General features: G+C 40.6%; 2 protein-coding genes across 2 annotated transcripts; both read right to left on the bottom strand.

The window, feature by feature from the left end:
• Window positions 1-2,557: 2,557 nt before the first annotated feature.
• RB195_006541 (uncharacterized protein) lies at window positions 2,558-2,830 on the bottom strand (the record flags this gene model as incomplete). Its single annotated transcript, XM_064179690.1, has 1 exon — window positions 2,558-2,830. The coding sequence occupies one exon, from the start codon at window positions 2,828-2,830 to the stop codon at window positions 2,558-2,560; it is 273 nt and encodes a 90-aa protein (XP_064036626.1).
• Window positions 2,831-7,496: 4,666 nt separating this feature from the next.
• On the bottom strand, window positions 7,497-10,540 carry RB195_006540 (uncharacterized protein; the record flags this gene model as incomplete). Its single annotated transcript, XM_064179689.1, has 4 exons — window positions 7,497-7,667; window positions 8,678-8,850; window positions 10,252-10,366; window positions 10,421-10,540. The coding sequence occupies 4 exons, from the start codon at window positions 10,538-10,540 to the stop codon at window positions 7,497-7,499; spliced, it is 579 nt and encodes a 192-aa protein (XP_064036625.1).
• Window positions 10,541-14,814: the final 4,274 nt, after the last annotated feature.

Raw genomic sequence — 14,814 nt, 5'->3', positions numbered from 1 at the left:
ACGCCCTGTCGAAGTGCCCAGTGAAGCAACAGATCACTGTCAGTGGATGGCGTAATGGAATGGCTATTTTTTGTTGCTGTCATCAGGAATCAATCCCAAAGAGAAGTGCTTTTCTTCTATTTAGCGCTTAAAAGTTTGAAGAGCACATTTCTCATGCGACAATAACAAATTTCATTACCACTCAAAAAGGCAATTTTGATGTTGTTACTGAGCGAAAAAAGCATCCACACCCGGAAAATGCAAAATTTCACAATTTCGGTTGCGGTCAAAATCGCAATGACTTCAAACGAAGTCCAATAATTCAGCTCGTGGGTTAGGAAAATGAATTCGGCCTGAAGTGTGTTGTTGAGGTGAATCTTTGCTATCAGAATTCATTTTTGGTTTCTTCCAGATTGTTCCCATTTTGTCAAAAGCTAGTTGAAAAGAGTTGAAAATTTGCTAAAATGCTTAACTTCTCCTCTTCTAGCTTTCTCAAGAATCAGGTCTCTAAAAAAGATATAGTAATCGTTTCCTAAAAAATCGAATCTTCCTTTACAAACCCCGCCCTTGTTTTTCACCGCTCTTTCTGCAGTCCGTTTTTCATATTTACTTCTACCTAGGAAACCTTCTACCGACCAGTTCTGCAGCCGTTTCCAATAAAATGCTGGCTATTCGCAAAAATAACCTCTCTACACCTACGTGCGGTGAACAATGGGGTGAATACAGTTCAGAAAAAAACTAAAATGTTAGTCTCAGCCATTTTTCGGTTTTGAAAAAGTCAATATTACGGCCCGGATTGAAGTATTCATGGTCTGTAATCAATGAGTACGATGGTGAGTAGGAAGTAGAAAATAGTGAAAAATGCTTTTAGAATGCGTTCTGCAAGGGTGTTGACTGTTTTTTCATTTTGCAAGAATAGAATGATCCCAACGAGTGTTGATTTTTGTTGTTTTCATCGCCTATAGATTGATATCCACTATAGTATGGTCTGGGAGGATAAAAGCACTGACTTGACACATCGGCTAGCCCCGCCAGTCATTATGTAGGACAGTTACACGTTCGTGAACCTCAAACGATTCTGGATCGAAGTGAACATGGTGGCAGATCCCAAAGGGATTGATTAACGCCAGACAATATCCTTTACGCTTTATACGAGCGGATATACCAGAAGCAGTGAGATGAAGGGGTAGTATCCAGGAGGGTTTTTCTCCCAACTACACGCTTGACCCTGTTTAGAAGTTCGTTTTTGGAGACTTTGACGCCATACTAGAAACAGCTTCAGAATATAGATATAGAATTAGAAGATTCGGACCATGAGATCGGAATGAAAACATGAATTGCCTTCCCGAGTTGGTACCTGACGTTTCATGGGATTTTTCATTTCATGAAGGAAGAATCGTCGGTGGACATGGAAATCTCCCACCGCACAGCGGAGAGCTACCATACTCACCAACCGGATGTGTCGTATCCGCGACAACTCAGTTCTGTTATCGTTCTGCAGTGGTTTTGATTGCGGTGTTGCTGGTTTTGATTGCGGTGAAAAACGAGTAAACCACAAGATGGAAAGGAAAATTTGCTATCGCCAACGGAAGGGGCAAGGAAATCGCATGCGAAAAAGATGGGAATCTCGGAAATTCCCTCTCTCAATTAGACTGGCACATCGGGGAGGATGATCCCGAACGGGGATTACAGTATGCTCCTTGAAAGATTACGAGCCTCTGTCGAAGGTGAATAAAAGCGTGAATGTTTGGTGAATATTTGAAAAAATGGGGAATATTGTAATGACTGACTGACTGCAGTGACTTTTAATCGTCGTAACTATCATTCCTTAATGAGAGGAAGTGAATGGTCCGAGGGAAAAGTATGTATGTAGCTAGAGGCTAGACCTGTAAAGACATCGCCTGAGGAAGGCGCCGAGTCATTTTTGCAAGAATCCCTGACCGGTGGCTCTGGTTGTGAATTTGTCTCAAATTTCTGGGGTCGTGAGGAAAATTAAGTACTTCTTGCATACCACGTTCCCCTTCCTGTAAAAATCTCAACTTTTCAAATTTATCCGAACGCTGCCTCTTTTATCTATAAGACATTTAGAAGTAGTGCCGAATGACCATAACCTACATAACACTACTACCTAACATAACCTAGTGTTGTACTTCTTCGGCTGAACATAACCAATGAGAAGTTAGTCAATGACAACTCAATTCTTATAAGTTTCTTCACAAAAACACCCAACATTATAGTATTTCATGTAAGTGAATTATGGAGAATTCTTGTAGGAGCGTGAATTTCTTATCTACTTTATTTAATATTCCACATCACAATTAATCTTAACCGGGAAGAGAAGAGATCTTTCCTGAGAACACAGCCATGCTCCCAGCCACTTTAGGAGAGATCTCTTGAATTATGCACAAGTTATAACCACTGAAGTAGTCATAATTTCTTACACTGTAGCTACGGTGCACATATTCTTGGAACGGTAAACAGAAAAAATAGACGGGCTGTTCATACTTGCGTACAATTCCTATCAAACTCGTAGATAGTGTTTTTATTGACGGGCGGCTTTTGGAAATCTTCTTTTTTGTTAGACTCGCTTCAGGACTAAGTAGAGTTTCGCAGTAGGTGTGCAGTTTGCAGCCATGTGCACTGCCTGGTCGTCGAAATCCAGTGGTCGTACTTTTCCTGGCTTATCCTCCAGGCTAGTGTCGCCAAATTTGAAGCGAGAAACCATGAAACGATTTCCGATAAAACATTGCCTTTCACTAACTGTTCCTTTGCCGGAAATCTCATTGAAATTGCGAGATGGCTTGATGGCAGATGGCTGTGACCGCCTTCCTTTTTCGAAGAGGTGGAACATGACATGACGAATGTGAATATAATTTTTGACACCCACATTCTTGTCGAACAAGACAGTAAAGCGTATTTTTTTTTAAAGTAAAAAGGAAAATGCAATTTTGGTTAAGAAATGCCCTCTAAAAAACTGCAGATAAATAAGCACCAACCCAGTACAAAACCAGAGACCAAACACCCCTACAAGTGCACGGGTCAGAAACATCATTTCATAGAAACGTGCAATTCTTTTCATCCGTACGAGTGATGAAATGACAGCACTTCAAAGGCATCACCCCACGAATCTGAGGTGGCGCAGATTTCAGATGGAGTATTCTTATAAGGGATAGTAGATTAAGGAGGCGAGGGTGATTCCGTTCATTTCTTCCTAATTGCCGTAAAAAACAGCGTGGAAGATGCGGCGCGTGCACGAAGCTGGCGCGCTCCAATCGAACCCGTTGTAGAAAATAGCGCGCCGGAATGCCCGAAGCCGTATCTTCCGGGCCTCTTTTAGGGCAATTAGGAAGAAATGAACGGAATCACTCTTCTCTCAATATTCTACGATCCCGTATACGAATACTCCACCGGAAATCCGTAGGCATAACCCACTTGAAATCCGCACCACCCCAGATTCGTGGAGTGATGCCTTTAAACTTCGGGGATCTTTGATCATCCGGAAAAGTATGAAAAGTTGCTTCGTCAAACAATTTCACCATCATTTTTGCCACAACTTCACGACCATTCGTCCCTTCGTTGCTTCAGGTGTAAAATCTGCCTCGTCGAGTAAGTTGAGTGCGTCGTCAAGTACAAAAGCACTAAGAGGTCTTTGAATCTTGGATGTGTCAGAGGTGTTTTGTGTTTAGCTGCTATTTTGAGTACTGCATCTGGAATAAAATCTAGAATCCAACATGGGAAACTTCCGCGAAAGTTCTGTCACTTAAAAATGTGTTTCAAATCTGAATCTTAGATAACTACATTACCATTGCTCAGGATGATGCAGCCAATACCAAACTATCACGCCATTATGGTAATTTTTTGGATCTAGTTGAGAACTTTCAAAAAAAAGGTGCGTGATCATTTAACAACTCCTTGTGAAGACAGAGAGCTCAGAAAAATGTGAATAGGATGGCATCTTCCGCATTTCGTTTTTCCAGAGGGAAAATCCCTGAGATAATGTTTATCAGTTTAACCGTTTATTTTAGTTATTTAGTGAATACTGAAAGCAGCACGTTGGGAGAATTTTCGATGGAGAGTTCTCTCGAATATCTGGTTCGGGAAGTGGTTCGAAGATGTCAATTCGGAAACGCATATCAACTTGAACAAATCCAGAAGCTAGGTAGAGCAGGTCAACACGACTGATCAAATTATGAAACGAAACAACATTTTACACTCCTAATAATAATGACGAAATACACTCCATTAGTTGTTTCGTCATTTGTACGCGTGTGAATTTTTTTCTTTGGATAAATTGATCCGTTTGATTGCTCCTGATATGTACGATATTCGGATTTGTAGGAATAGCTGGATTTGTTCTTCGTTTTCGCAGTATTACTTAGGAACTACTTCTCGAACTCTATGCCCAAGTAAGAAAATCCGACAATTTCCACGAACGCTGAATTTATTTGGGATTAAAAATGGTCGCAAAGGATGAATTGTCCGAATTTTGTCGTTTTTTTTTCATATCCGAGGGGTTTACTCTAGGACTACTTTACATGGAGTGTACCGCTACAAAGAAACAGTTAACTCTTTGATGGAAATGCATCCAGGAGCAAAAGTACTCTACTATTTCGCACTATAACTATGTATAGCGAGAGGAGCCAGACGTTTCAACATAAGTGTATTCAATTATGCTTGTTCTTTTCTGCCGGTATTGTGTTACCTGTTGTCGTCCTCATTAGACGCTCATTTGTAAGCAAATATGTCTGCAAAACACCTGTTAAGACGTAGTTAGGAGCACATGCGACGCAGCCTTCGTTTAGCATACTTGATGAGCGGATAACGAGCTTTCGCCGGATGTAGGAGATCCATTTTGAGGTCCCTTCTCTTTCGATTCTTCACGGACATCTTTAGCATCCTTCACTGAACCGGGTCCTCCTTGCTCTGCCCTTCGTTACCGTGTGCAACACTGCTAAGCTCACCTACTTAACACCCATCGTGTTTGTATAGCGGCTCAATCGTCTCACCATCACGTTACGTTACGGTCACTGAGCGGATGAAACTCGCGCGGTTCGCACATTTGTTAAGCACAAACGGAGTGAAACAGTGGGCAGAAATTCCACTGTATCATCACGGAACTCCGAGCTGATGTCGTACTGGAGGACGGTGGAGACAAACCTTGAATATGGATGTATTACAGTAGGAATCAATCAATTGCGTTTAATTACTCTCGGAGAAAAGACTCTATCATCATATGAAGGCTCGTTAGCATCACAGGGACACGACTTCTGAGTTGAAAATATCAACTGGCCTACATTTGAGAAGATACACTACAGGTACTCCAACTTTCCAAGCTCTGACAACGGCGATGGCGCTGGAATATTAGCAGTAATAAACAACTTCCAACCTTTGCCTCACGTGCTTCGTCGTCGAAAAAAAAATCCTGAATAGTCCTTGGAGAAGCGTATGAGCCTTGAATAAAGCACAAATAAACCTAAACCATTCCTAGCGTTACCGCTATTACACTAGTGAGGCTTTTTTACAGATCACAGATCTTTGTGTGTTCTACAGGAAGAATGGTATCGTATCCGGAAAACTTCATATGGGTATCGATTGCTTTAGTTTTTTTCGAAATTAGGGAAACTCTGAAGTTAACGTCTTTGGTCTTCGTTTACCGCTGTCGAGTCAGGTTCGAAGAAATTCGTAAGCAATCTGATTGAAAGCGGACTATGCACTGAAAATAAGTAATTCAATTTTCAAAATGTTGGTTATCTCTCAACCCTTCACTGAAACATCAAACGTGTTTCTATTACGATCTCTGGATGATGATTTATTCTCAGAGTAGTAAACATCAGGCGATGAAAAAGAAAGATTTATGAAAGACGATACTTTGTGGTCATAGTAATTCGTTCATTTCACTGTTCTTCCCTCCTCCTGTAAGTGATGTTGAATTGGACGCATACGTCCGGAAAACGTCGACTGTTTGCAATCGCTAACAAACCCTTTAGGCCTAGATGACGGGCTCGACCCTATGTTCGTGAGCAATATAATTCGACGCGTGTTGGCAATGCGTTTTCGATGTGCACCTGATGAGGAAAGGTGGTGATTTAGACGAGGTTTTCCCATCGTCCGTGGCCAATAGATGCTCGCATACCCCATTGAACACATCAACACCGGCATTTGTAACCGTCATTACACGAATTATTCGTCTATTCGACACTGCTTATTCTTCTCCATAGCGACAATTGCATTGCGTAAAATTGCGGTACGGTACATCTTGCATGAGTCCCGAAACAAGTATGAGGAAAACGAGACAAATGAAATTCCCCAATAGTTTCTCGACGCGTGGAACGAAAGTGGACGAGAAGTTCGCCCTTGAGAGTCGATCGGTTTTTCTGTCACGCTTATTCAACTCAGCAGATTGCTAATTTTCTTCTCTCATTAAGAAACCGCCATTCGATAAAACTCGTTCGGCGTATTCGCTCGGACCTCGTACCTTGATTGCAGATGTTTTTTTTCGTTACTGTACCAATAAAATAATGCTATTTATCATAGACTGAAAAACAAAAATAGTTGGAAAACAAAAAATAGATGAAAGACCGGACAAAGTAGTTGCAAAATTTGAGAAGATGACCATTAATTTTCAATGATTAAATGTTAAAATCAGCAGGAATATTGTCCACGTCCACTTCCTTAGTGGAAAAACATCAACCACTTTTGTCAGGTGCCCACATATCACCGAAACAAAAATCACGAGCAAAAATTAAATCATGTACACAAATCCGTACAAAGGTCTAACAGAAAAAAAGATGAACAAAAGTCATGATGCGTTCTTTTTTAATATCTGATAGATCACAGTCCTTAAGAAATACACACAGACACAAATCCACAAATTATCACAACCTGATGATAAAGCAAGGTATCGGTACAATTCAAAATACTTAATTTTATATAGGATCTATCCATGAAGTCATTTTTTTCCAGAAGGCAACGTTCATTTAACACTATATTGATTTACAGTGGGTAGATCGTTTTAGGCTCTGGGACATAGGCCAAACTAGGCAAAGTTTGCAAAATAATCGTTGAATCTAAAAAGGATCCAAAAGTAAGAGGTACCATGTGTTGCTACTTTCCAATTAATTCAAAGATCTAATACGAGAGATAAGTACATGTGCAGATGCAAAATCAAAGAGATCCATCCCCATCAATCGATGCGAACAGAATTCTGGACGTCACAACAAGAAGTCTAGAATCCTCAATATTTTTGGAGATGTAATATTGTGCGATTGTTGGTTCCCGTTTTAAATTGCATTATTTTGCTAAGGTCATGGTAATCGCTCGGCTCTGAGATGAGGTGCAACGTTTGGTCCAGGTGTGCAGTGACGCATGATCAGAAGTATCGATAGCGATCGACAACCGCCTTGATTCCAGCGCCTCAAGAGAAAAAACTCCTACGCTCTCAGTTCAAGATAAACGTTGCCTTTAGAATGAAAATCATCAGGTTTTCGTAAATGCTCCATCGCACTGTGGTTGCAGTATCATGAGATATTATCAGTAATAGCGGTATGAGATGGTTGTTGTTGTACAGATGGCGGATTCTGATGATCCTCATCGCCGTGTGGTGGTGGTGAGTTCGATTGAGATCGTTGTCCACATTCAACTCGCACTCGTTTATGTTTTGTTCGACGATTTTGGAACCAAACTTTGACCTAAAAAACACATCAACAGTAAGTAGTAATACAGAGCGGTAGCGCTCCCTCCTCACCAAGCATCCCTCTGGCTGCTCAGTCAGGAAGAGACGCACCGACAGAGTAAACATTTTGGGTGAAACGGAGACAATCCCACTCTGTATTGACCATCTTTCCGCTCGCGCTCTGCTATCTACCGTCATAATGACACTTGAACAATGTAATCGCATCAGGTTACCGTATTCTCTCCGCCTCTCTCTCTACCTCATCGCAATCGGAATCAACAAAGCGAACAAAACTTCAGCATTCATTCACTAATGGAATTACAACATTCACATAACTTTGAACGGCTTTTTATAGTTGTTATTGAGAAAACTGCTCTATGGATGTTACTGATCCCGTCAAAAATTAGTTCCAATACGAACTGCTAGTAACCACGTTTAAGATCCAGCAATTTCTAGCTTTGAAATTTGCTTGCTTCGATATTTGGACATGCAGCAGATTGCTTCAGAAATGCAAGAAATCCCTCTGTCTTCCAAATTATGTGAGATGCTTTTCTCTAACCATTCTTACAAAGAACGCAGATTTAGGTTTAGGAACAAACTTTTCCCGGGAACTGATTGATTTTCAGAATTTTTTGTTGCAACGTATTATCTGTACACAAATTTCCATAGTAAAGAATTATCTCAATAGTAGAACTTGCAGTTAATTTCGGGCAGTGTTCTTAGATTACAATTCCTATCGGGCTGTATTCCAAGTAGAAGTGAAGAGAGGATTAATCAGGTTTGTAGAGCGCCTACGCCTGCCTGATTGGGACAAAAATTCTTCTGACCTTGAAATTAGCGGTAATTTCGCAGAAATTAGAAGAAAAGAGAAGTTTTCACCCATGTGTTTCCTCCAAAAGAAGTGTTCCTTTAATCGGAACTAAGCATGGAAATCATTGCTGTGAAGGGGCATGACACGAAGACATCTTTGCTGTAGACATCGGAAAAAAAATGAGATCCAGTCAAGATTTCTGGACATGAACACACCTGTGTTTCAGAGAGAGCTAATCGATTTGCAAGTTGTTTCCTCTCCGTGCCAACAACATAGTGATTTCCTTCAAATGCTCTCTCCAGTTGCAGCAATTGAGACGGGGAGAAAGCGGTCCGAATTCGTTTGCTCTTCCGGAATGGTTGCAAGAACAATCCGGCCGCAACTTCACCTAAACCACTGCAATATAAGTGCTGTTGAGTGTCTATTGTTACGTTCAAAGACACTTAACCCAACTTGACAAACGATGGGCGCTGTAGCTGTGCAGGTACAAGCGCTAATCTTATGCTAAGCTCAAACTATGAAAGCAAACATCACCACAAAGACACTTAGTGTAGCCAGCAGGATAAGGCTAAGCACTTCCGTTTTGTTTATTCTGGACAACGTGAACATATCAAGTAGTGCTACTCCTACACCTTTCTGCTCACTTCTGTCGGCTAGGAAAAGACAGCTAATAACCAGCCAGTTCGATTGACTGTGTTTGGGTTTTCCTAATAGTACAGTTAGGAGCCCACAGTAACCGTGATTCACAAGAGTATCCACATTTGACTACAAGTCGCTTTATAGTCAGTGTGGGGACCGTATAGGTCGTCCCAAAAACATGTCGCTCAAATTTGAAAGCCTGGTTAGAGGTTGCTGTAGGTTCTTGAAACAACAGTAGGTCGAAATTACTATCGCCATCATGGTCCAACACTAAAATGAATGTTGAGGAGGATTAAACAGGAATTGGAAGCTCCCGGATTGTGCTGGACAGGTTCCTCAGTCGAATCTCATCAAAGCCAGTGCGCGCTAGTCGATCTAGTGAGCAGCACTGCCGGTCCACAGTAACCCGATCGCAGCTGAGTAGAACGGGTGCATTCAAAGCAAAAACATTTAGTGGTATTCAACCTTCAGTATTGATAGCCGGAAGAAATCGATCACGATCGGACATATTGGAAAATAATAGTAAAACATTGGATATCAATAAATACTAAATCAAGGAAAAATCATGTATAGACGAACAGTAAGGCAGTTCAGCTGAGAGAGGTGTAATGCTTAGGAGAACGCGTTAGAAACATCGCAGGGAGACTTGGTTACTTTCAATAAAATACAAAATTGAAGAAGTGGTATTATTCTTTCATGGCAAAAAGGTTCTTTAAGAAGTTTCCTAAATGGTTAACGAGTAAATTGGTGGCAGAAGAAAGAAATAGTAGGTTCCAGAAAGCGTTCAAAGAGCATTGAGAATACGAATACGCTTTCATGAAGACGACAACGAAAGCAAAAGCATATAGATGGACTAAGCTGCAGCAAAGGTCACAAAAAACTAAGGTTTCTATGAAATTGAAGTGCGATAAAATGCAGATAGTAAAAGGAAAGTAGGATTTTCAAATACATTCGAAAAAACCTTCGCAATTTTCTACGGTGAATAGGAGAATTTTTTCTCTTTGAAACAGGAAGCTATCACCATCTCCATTTACATTCTTGCAGAATAATCAATTAGTCTGAGAAAGCCTTAGGCAATTGGATATCAATTAGCACCGGAAGTTTGCATAGAATCTACGTAGAAATGAACCTAACAATGGCTAATAAGTACCGAATTGTGAGGAATTCGCCTGTTGTAGAAGTTCGATCCACTGTTGAGACCAGAGACGATTATGACTTGATGGTGAATCCGAAAGTCCACTCAGAAATGGGTTTGCTGATGCCATCTATGCACAAATCCGTTGTTTTCGATAAACAACAACCTTTCTCAAAACACATACCTGTACATGAGGTAATAAGACATCAAAGTAAGATAATGTTTGTGCAATTGGAGCACGTTCCTCCTGTGAATCGCCTTTATCGTTGTCCACCAGTCTGTCGATGGAGAAATTCAGCGACATCCTCGACGGGCAGAGTGCGTTAATTTCGACGACGTTATGGCGAGATTGACTCTCCACTGAAGACCGTTTATGAGGTTGATGAGCGCGGTTGTTGGCTCGGCTTTTTGTTCGAACCGCCCCTCAATTCTGGCCAAATAGATTAGAGGGGCGGGGTTCAACCACAGACTTCCTCAGCTCTGATTGGTCAGCTCGACAGTCGAGCCTCAGTCACTTCATGCAGCACTGAAGCGACAGAATGTTCGTTTCTCGATAAGCGACCGTGTCGGAAGGGGCGTAGCTGGCAGTCAGAAGGTGTCGACTGGGCCAGAATACAGCACACCGCTTGTTCGCAGCCTGGATGCAGTATGCCAACCCGTTATACCTGCGTATCACATTACAAAATGCTGCCAGATTGAGCATTTATCCGCTGCTTGGCAAATGGCCAAATAAACACAGGTTGTCGCCGCGGAATGCGAATGTAATTCGACTACTCATCCATCGAACCAGCTATGTACCTTTTCGAAAAATAGGAGTATGAGGCAGACCACTGATGGCACCTCTGCAACCTCTGGATTGATTTAGAACATGAATTTACAAATCTCGAATTATTGGACACACACATTGTGTTGCTCCTCTTATTATTACTTTAAAAAAGTGCCACAAAGTCTTGTTCTATTGATAATCTTTAGCGTTCTTCCAGTGAACTCCTTAAAATATTTCATTTTGACTACTATGGCTGTTACTATTCTCAAGTTTCGCGTTATTCATTCTAGAAAAATTTGAAGTTCTCACAAAAACCAAAATATTTGAAGATGTGCAAGAAAATGGAGTTAAAAGCTAATACGTAGGAAGCATTGCAATACTTTTAAATCAAGAATAAAGTTGCAGCATTGCATCCATATTTTTGTGACCAATAGAGCGTTGTATCTCTGTTGAGACGTGCACGTGCAGTATGAATTGGTAGATTTTTTTGGATAAAGACACCGATTTTATACATAGATTTTTCGAAACGTTTTTTTTTTCGAAACTTCGATATAACTTCTAAACTCTGTTCTCCTTCAAAAACTTGTCCGGCACCCCGCAGCTCATTTCCTTTAGGTCGTGTTTATAAACTGCTACGATTCTTAGTTCAAGTTGAGCGCGCGGTAGCTTCCAAGACGGATGATTAGTAGCACTTCATCTTTCCTTCTCTTCCTCGTTACAGAAGTAAAATGTGGCCAAATGATAAATGTGTGCATACCTAGAGAAAAACATGACCATCACCCATACTTTAGACTTAATTTGCTAACTTTGTTGTGTTTAAAGGCATCACCCCACGAATCTGGAGTGGTACGGCTTTCCGGTAGAGTATTCGTATACGGGGCAGTAGATTATGGGGAGAAGGGGGGGGGAGTGATTCCGATCATTTCTTCCTAATTGTCGTAGGCGTTCCAGCGCGCTATTTTCCACAAGGAGTTCGATTGGAGCGCGCCAGCTCTGTGCGGCGCCACATCTTCCGGGCCGTTTTTTACTCAGATTCGTGGTATGCTGTCTTTAAACACAGCAATAAGGTGAACACGACTCACTGGTTATAACATGCACCAGATATCTCTTATACGTAATCGGTTGTCTATGAACTCACCTAGAATAAACCATGTTAATGTTAATATTTCAGTCCTTCAAACATTCACAGAGTTTTCTCAAACATACTGATGAGTGCAAAAGAGAATTGGTACCAGTGGTCAGGCTGCGTATGAGGTTCATGCACAAAACGGGAGCTATTTTCTCCATTCGTCTTCTATAGCCGATGTTTCTGTATTTTCCATAGACAGTTTAAATTCCCTCCCTTTCTATATGGAAAAAACTAACTCTATGTCGAAAAAAATAATTACTTGGAGGGAAGGTATGAGATGTTGTGAATGATGGCATCATTTCATTTCTTCTTTTTTAATTGTCCTTTCTTTTGAAATTCATTATTCATTAATTATCTACTCTTTAATCTCTTCATCCAGAAGGAGATGCTAATTTAAATCACACTGTGACGCAGAGGACAGCCAATTCCATTGAAGTTCATATAACTATAAGTCGCAAATAAGGCTAATTTTTTGTTTTAATTGCCTTTAGTGTGCTTATGCAAACTCTATTTAGGTATAAAGGGACGAATTAGAAAAATTAGATGATAGATTTGTAAAATTTCAAATACAAAAAAAAATGTAAAATTCTAATCTCCACAAGATTAGAAGAGATTAGGACGGATTTCTCATGGTAGTAACAGCAGTGTAATAAAAGAAATTACTAGAAGAATAAAATTCCTTATTCTTTAAACAAAAAGCATATTTTTCCCTTTGTTCCGAGATTTTACGATTTTCAAGAATGCTGGACGATTATTTCACTTCTCAACTCTCCAGCATTAAAAAAATTTCTTCCACTAACACCTATTCCATTGTTCGCTATTTTATGCTCATATAATTTCTAAGTTTTTCATATAACTTCTAAACTCTGTCCTTCCTCAAGTAGTGCCTCGCAAGTCATTTTCTTTCCGTAGCATGCCCGCTTATAAACTATTATGATTTTAAATTCAAATTGAACTAGCGAGTGCTAAACGAGCTGGTGAGGAATTATTGTCAAAACCATCGCAATTCTGCTGAACATGCAGACAATTCTGAAAGTATCAATTCATATTCAGAATTTATTTTCTCCGAAAGTCATCAAACAATACCTTCATCCATTTGTCGGTCAAGATAGTTAGCATGATTTCTTATAGCAGAGCGTTAATTCGTATTCGATGGTGTGCATGGCGGCAGCTAAGGCGCGATTAATGCAGTCAGCACCGTTGATTAGCCTTCACAATACGATGTTGCCTATATTCTCCGAACTTTCTCCTATAGTTCCACTAATGTGTCCACGTTAGACATTGAGCCAAGCGCTCGCTCTCAAGAACAACCGAATTCGAAACAAGAAAATACGTACAAGGAACAGTTGCATAAAAGTGTTCTCATTGTGGCTAAAGTATAAAAGTGGATAAAATGCTCAGCGCTCCATTGTACGTTTTATTAGTAGGAAAATTGGCTGATTTTTCTCTATGAAGTGCAAAAATCTTCTTTTGATCTACCTATTATGTATATCTGAGTCATATTTTTTTAACTAATAAAATGGCAAAAAAAAACTCTTCCAGCGACTTTTTTTGCTACCAACCATATTATGGCTGTTTATAGAACAGAATTAGAGAATAAAAGATAAAATGGCTGATGTCAATCAATATGCCAATTGCCAAAACGTCAACCCAAAATCGGTTTAGGTTTACGAACTCACATACGTCCCATTCAATGACTTTTGGTGCCAGCTGGTGGGCGACGACAGTGTTTCTATCCTCCCTGGCAACTTTGGGACCAATGTATCGATTTCGAAGGGTCGCGTGGTTAGCCTACGGCGGCATCGAACCATCTACCATGTATTCTCAGTGGGAACTTTTACTAGATCAAGAAAAAAATCCATAAACTGCTCAACGAGCCCCTCACAATATTTTTAATATCAACTATGACTATGAACTAATCCTTGAGAAACAATCATGGAGTAGCAATCTCCAAGTCCTCTCTTCTTGAAACCTCGAAATTTGGAAGTGTGATTATGTTTTCTTGTTACGTCAACGAGGTTTAGGTGAAACTTTTTTATTGGCTTGACGTTTCGACAAACTCGTTTTTATCAAAGGCCTGGAGATGGTTCGAGGTCTTTTATGCCATGCATATCCGATCAAGCTCCTCCTCTCTGCTCTCGAAGCCTCGATATTGTTCTAAATACACCACGCAAGACCTTCAAAAGGAAAACAACTGACCAGTCTCATCGACTAGCGAGGCTCGTAAAGCACCGCGTTCTTAAAGATTGTCACCAAGGCGAATGAGATCTACGCACTGTGCAGTATCCTTCAGTACTGATGTCTGGATAACGTATAAGGAACTACATGTGGGGCAATCTTATAGCTCACAGAGTGTTACGAACGGCAAGAAGTCATTGGTAATTGATGTGCACTCATTTTTGTTATTCATGGACGGATTCCTGACGGAAGTGTAATCGAACTTCCACGCCTTTTACCAGGCAAATGTTCCTTGATACGCACGTTCAGCAGTTACTCCAATATAAATGGCGTTGCACGAAAGGCATTCTATTTGGTAAATAACTCCGATGTTCGTGCAATCACCAGCCTTACCGAATGAACAAGCAACGCAACACTCCGACACGCATTGCCTATCGTAGAATCTATTGCGAGCTGTCGCTTGATGCTGTCGTTCGGGATGTTCACCAACACAACATCATCTTGC

Source organism: Necator americanus, chromosome I (genome assembly GCF_031761385.1).
Source record: "Necator americanus strain Aroian chromosome I, whole genome shotgun sequence".
NCBI lineage: Eukaryota > Metazoa > Nematoda > Chromadorea > Rhabditida > Ancylostomatidae > Necator > Necator americanus.
The sequence above is the reverse complement of the archived record's forward strand: the minus strand, read 5'-3'. Positions and strand labels throughout refer to the sequence as shown.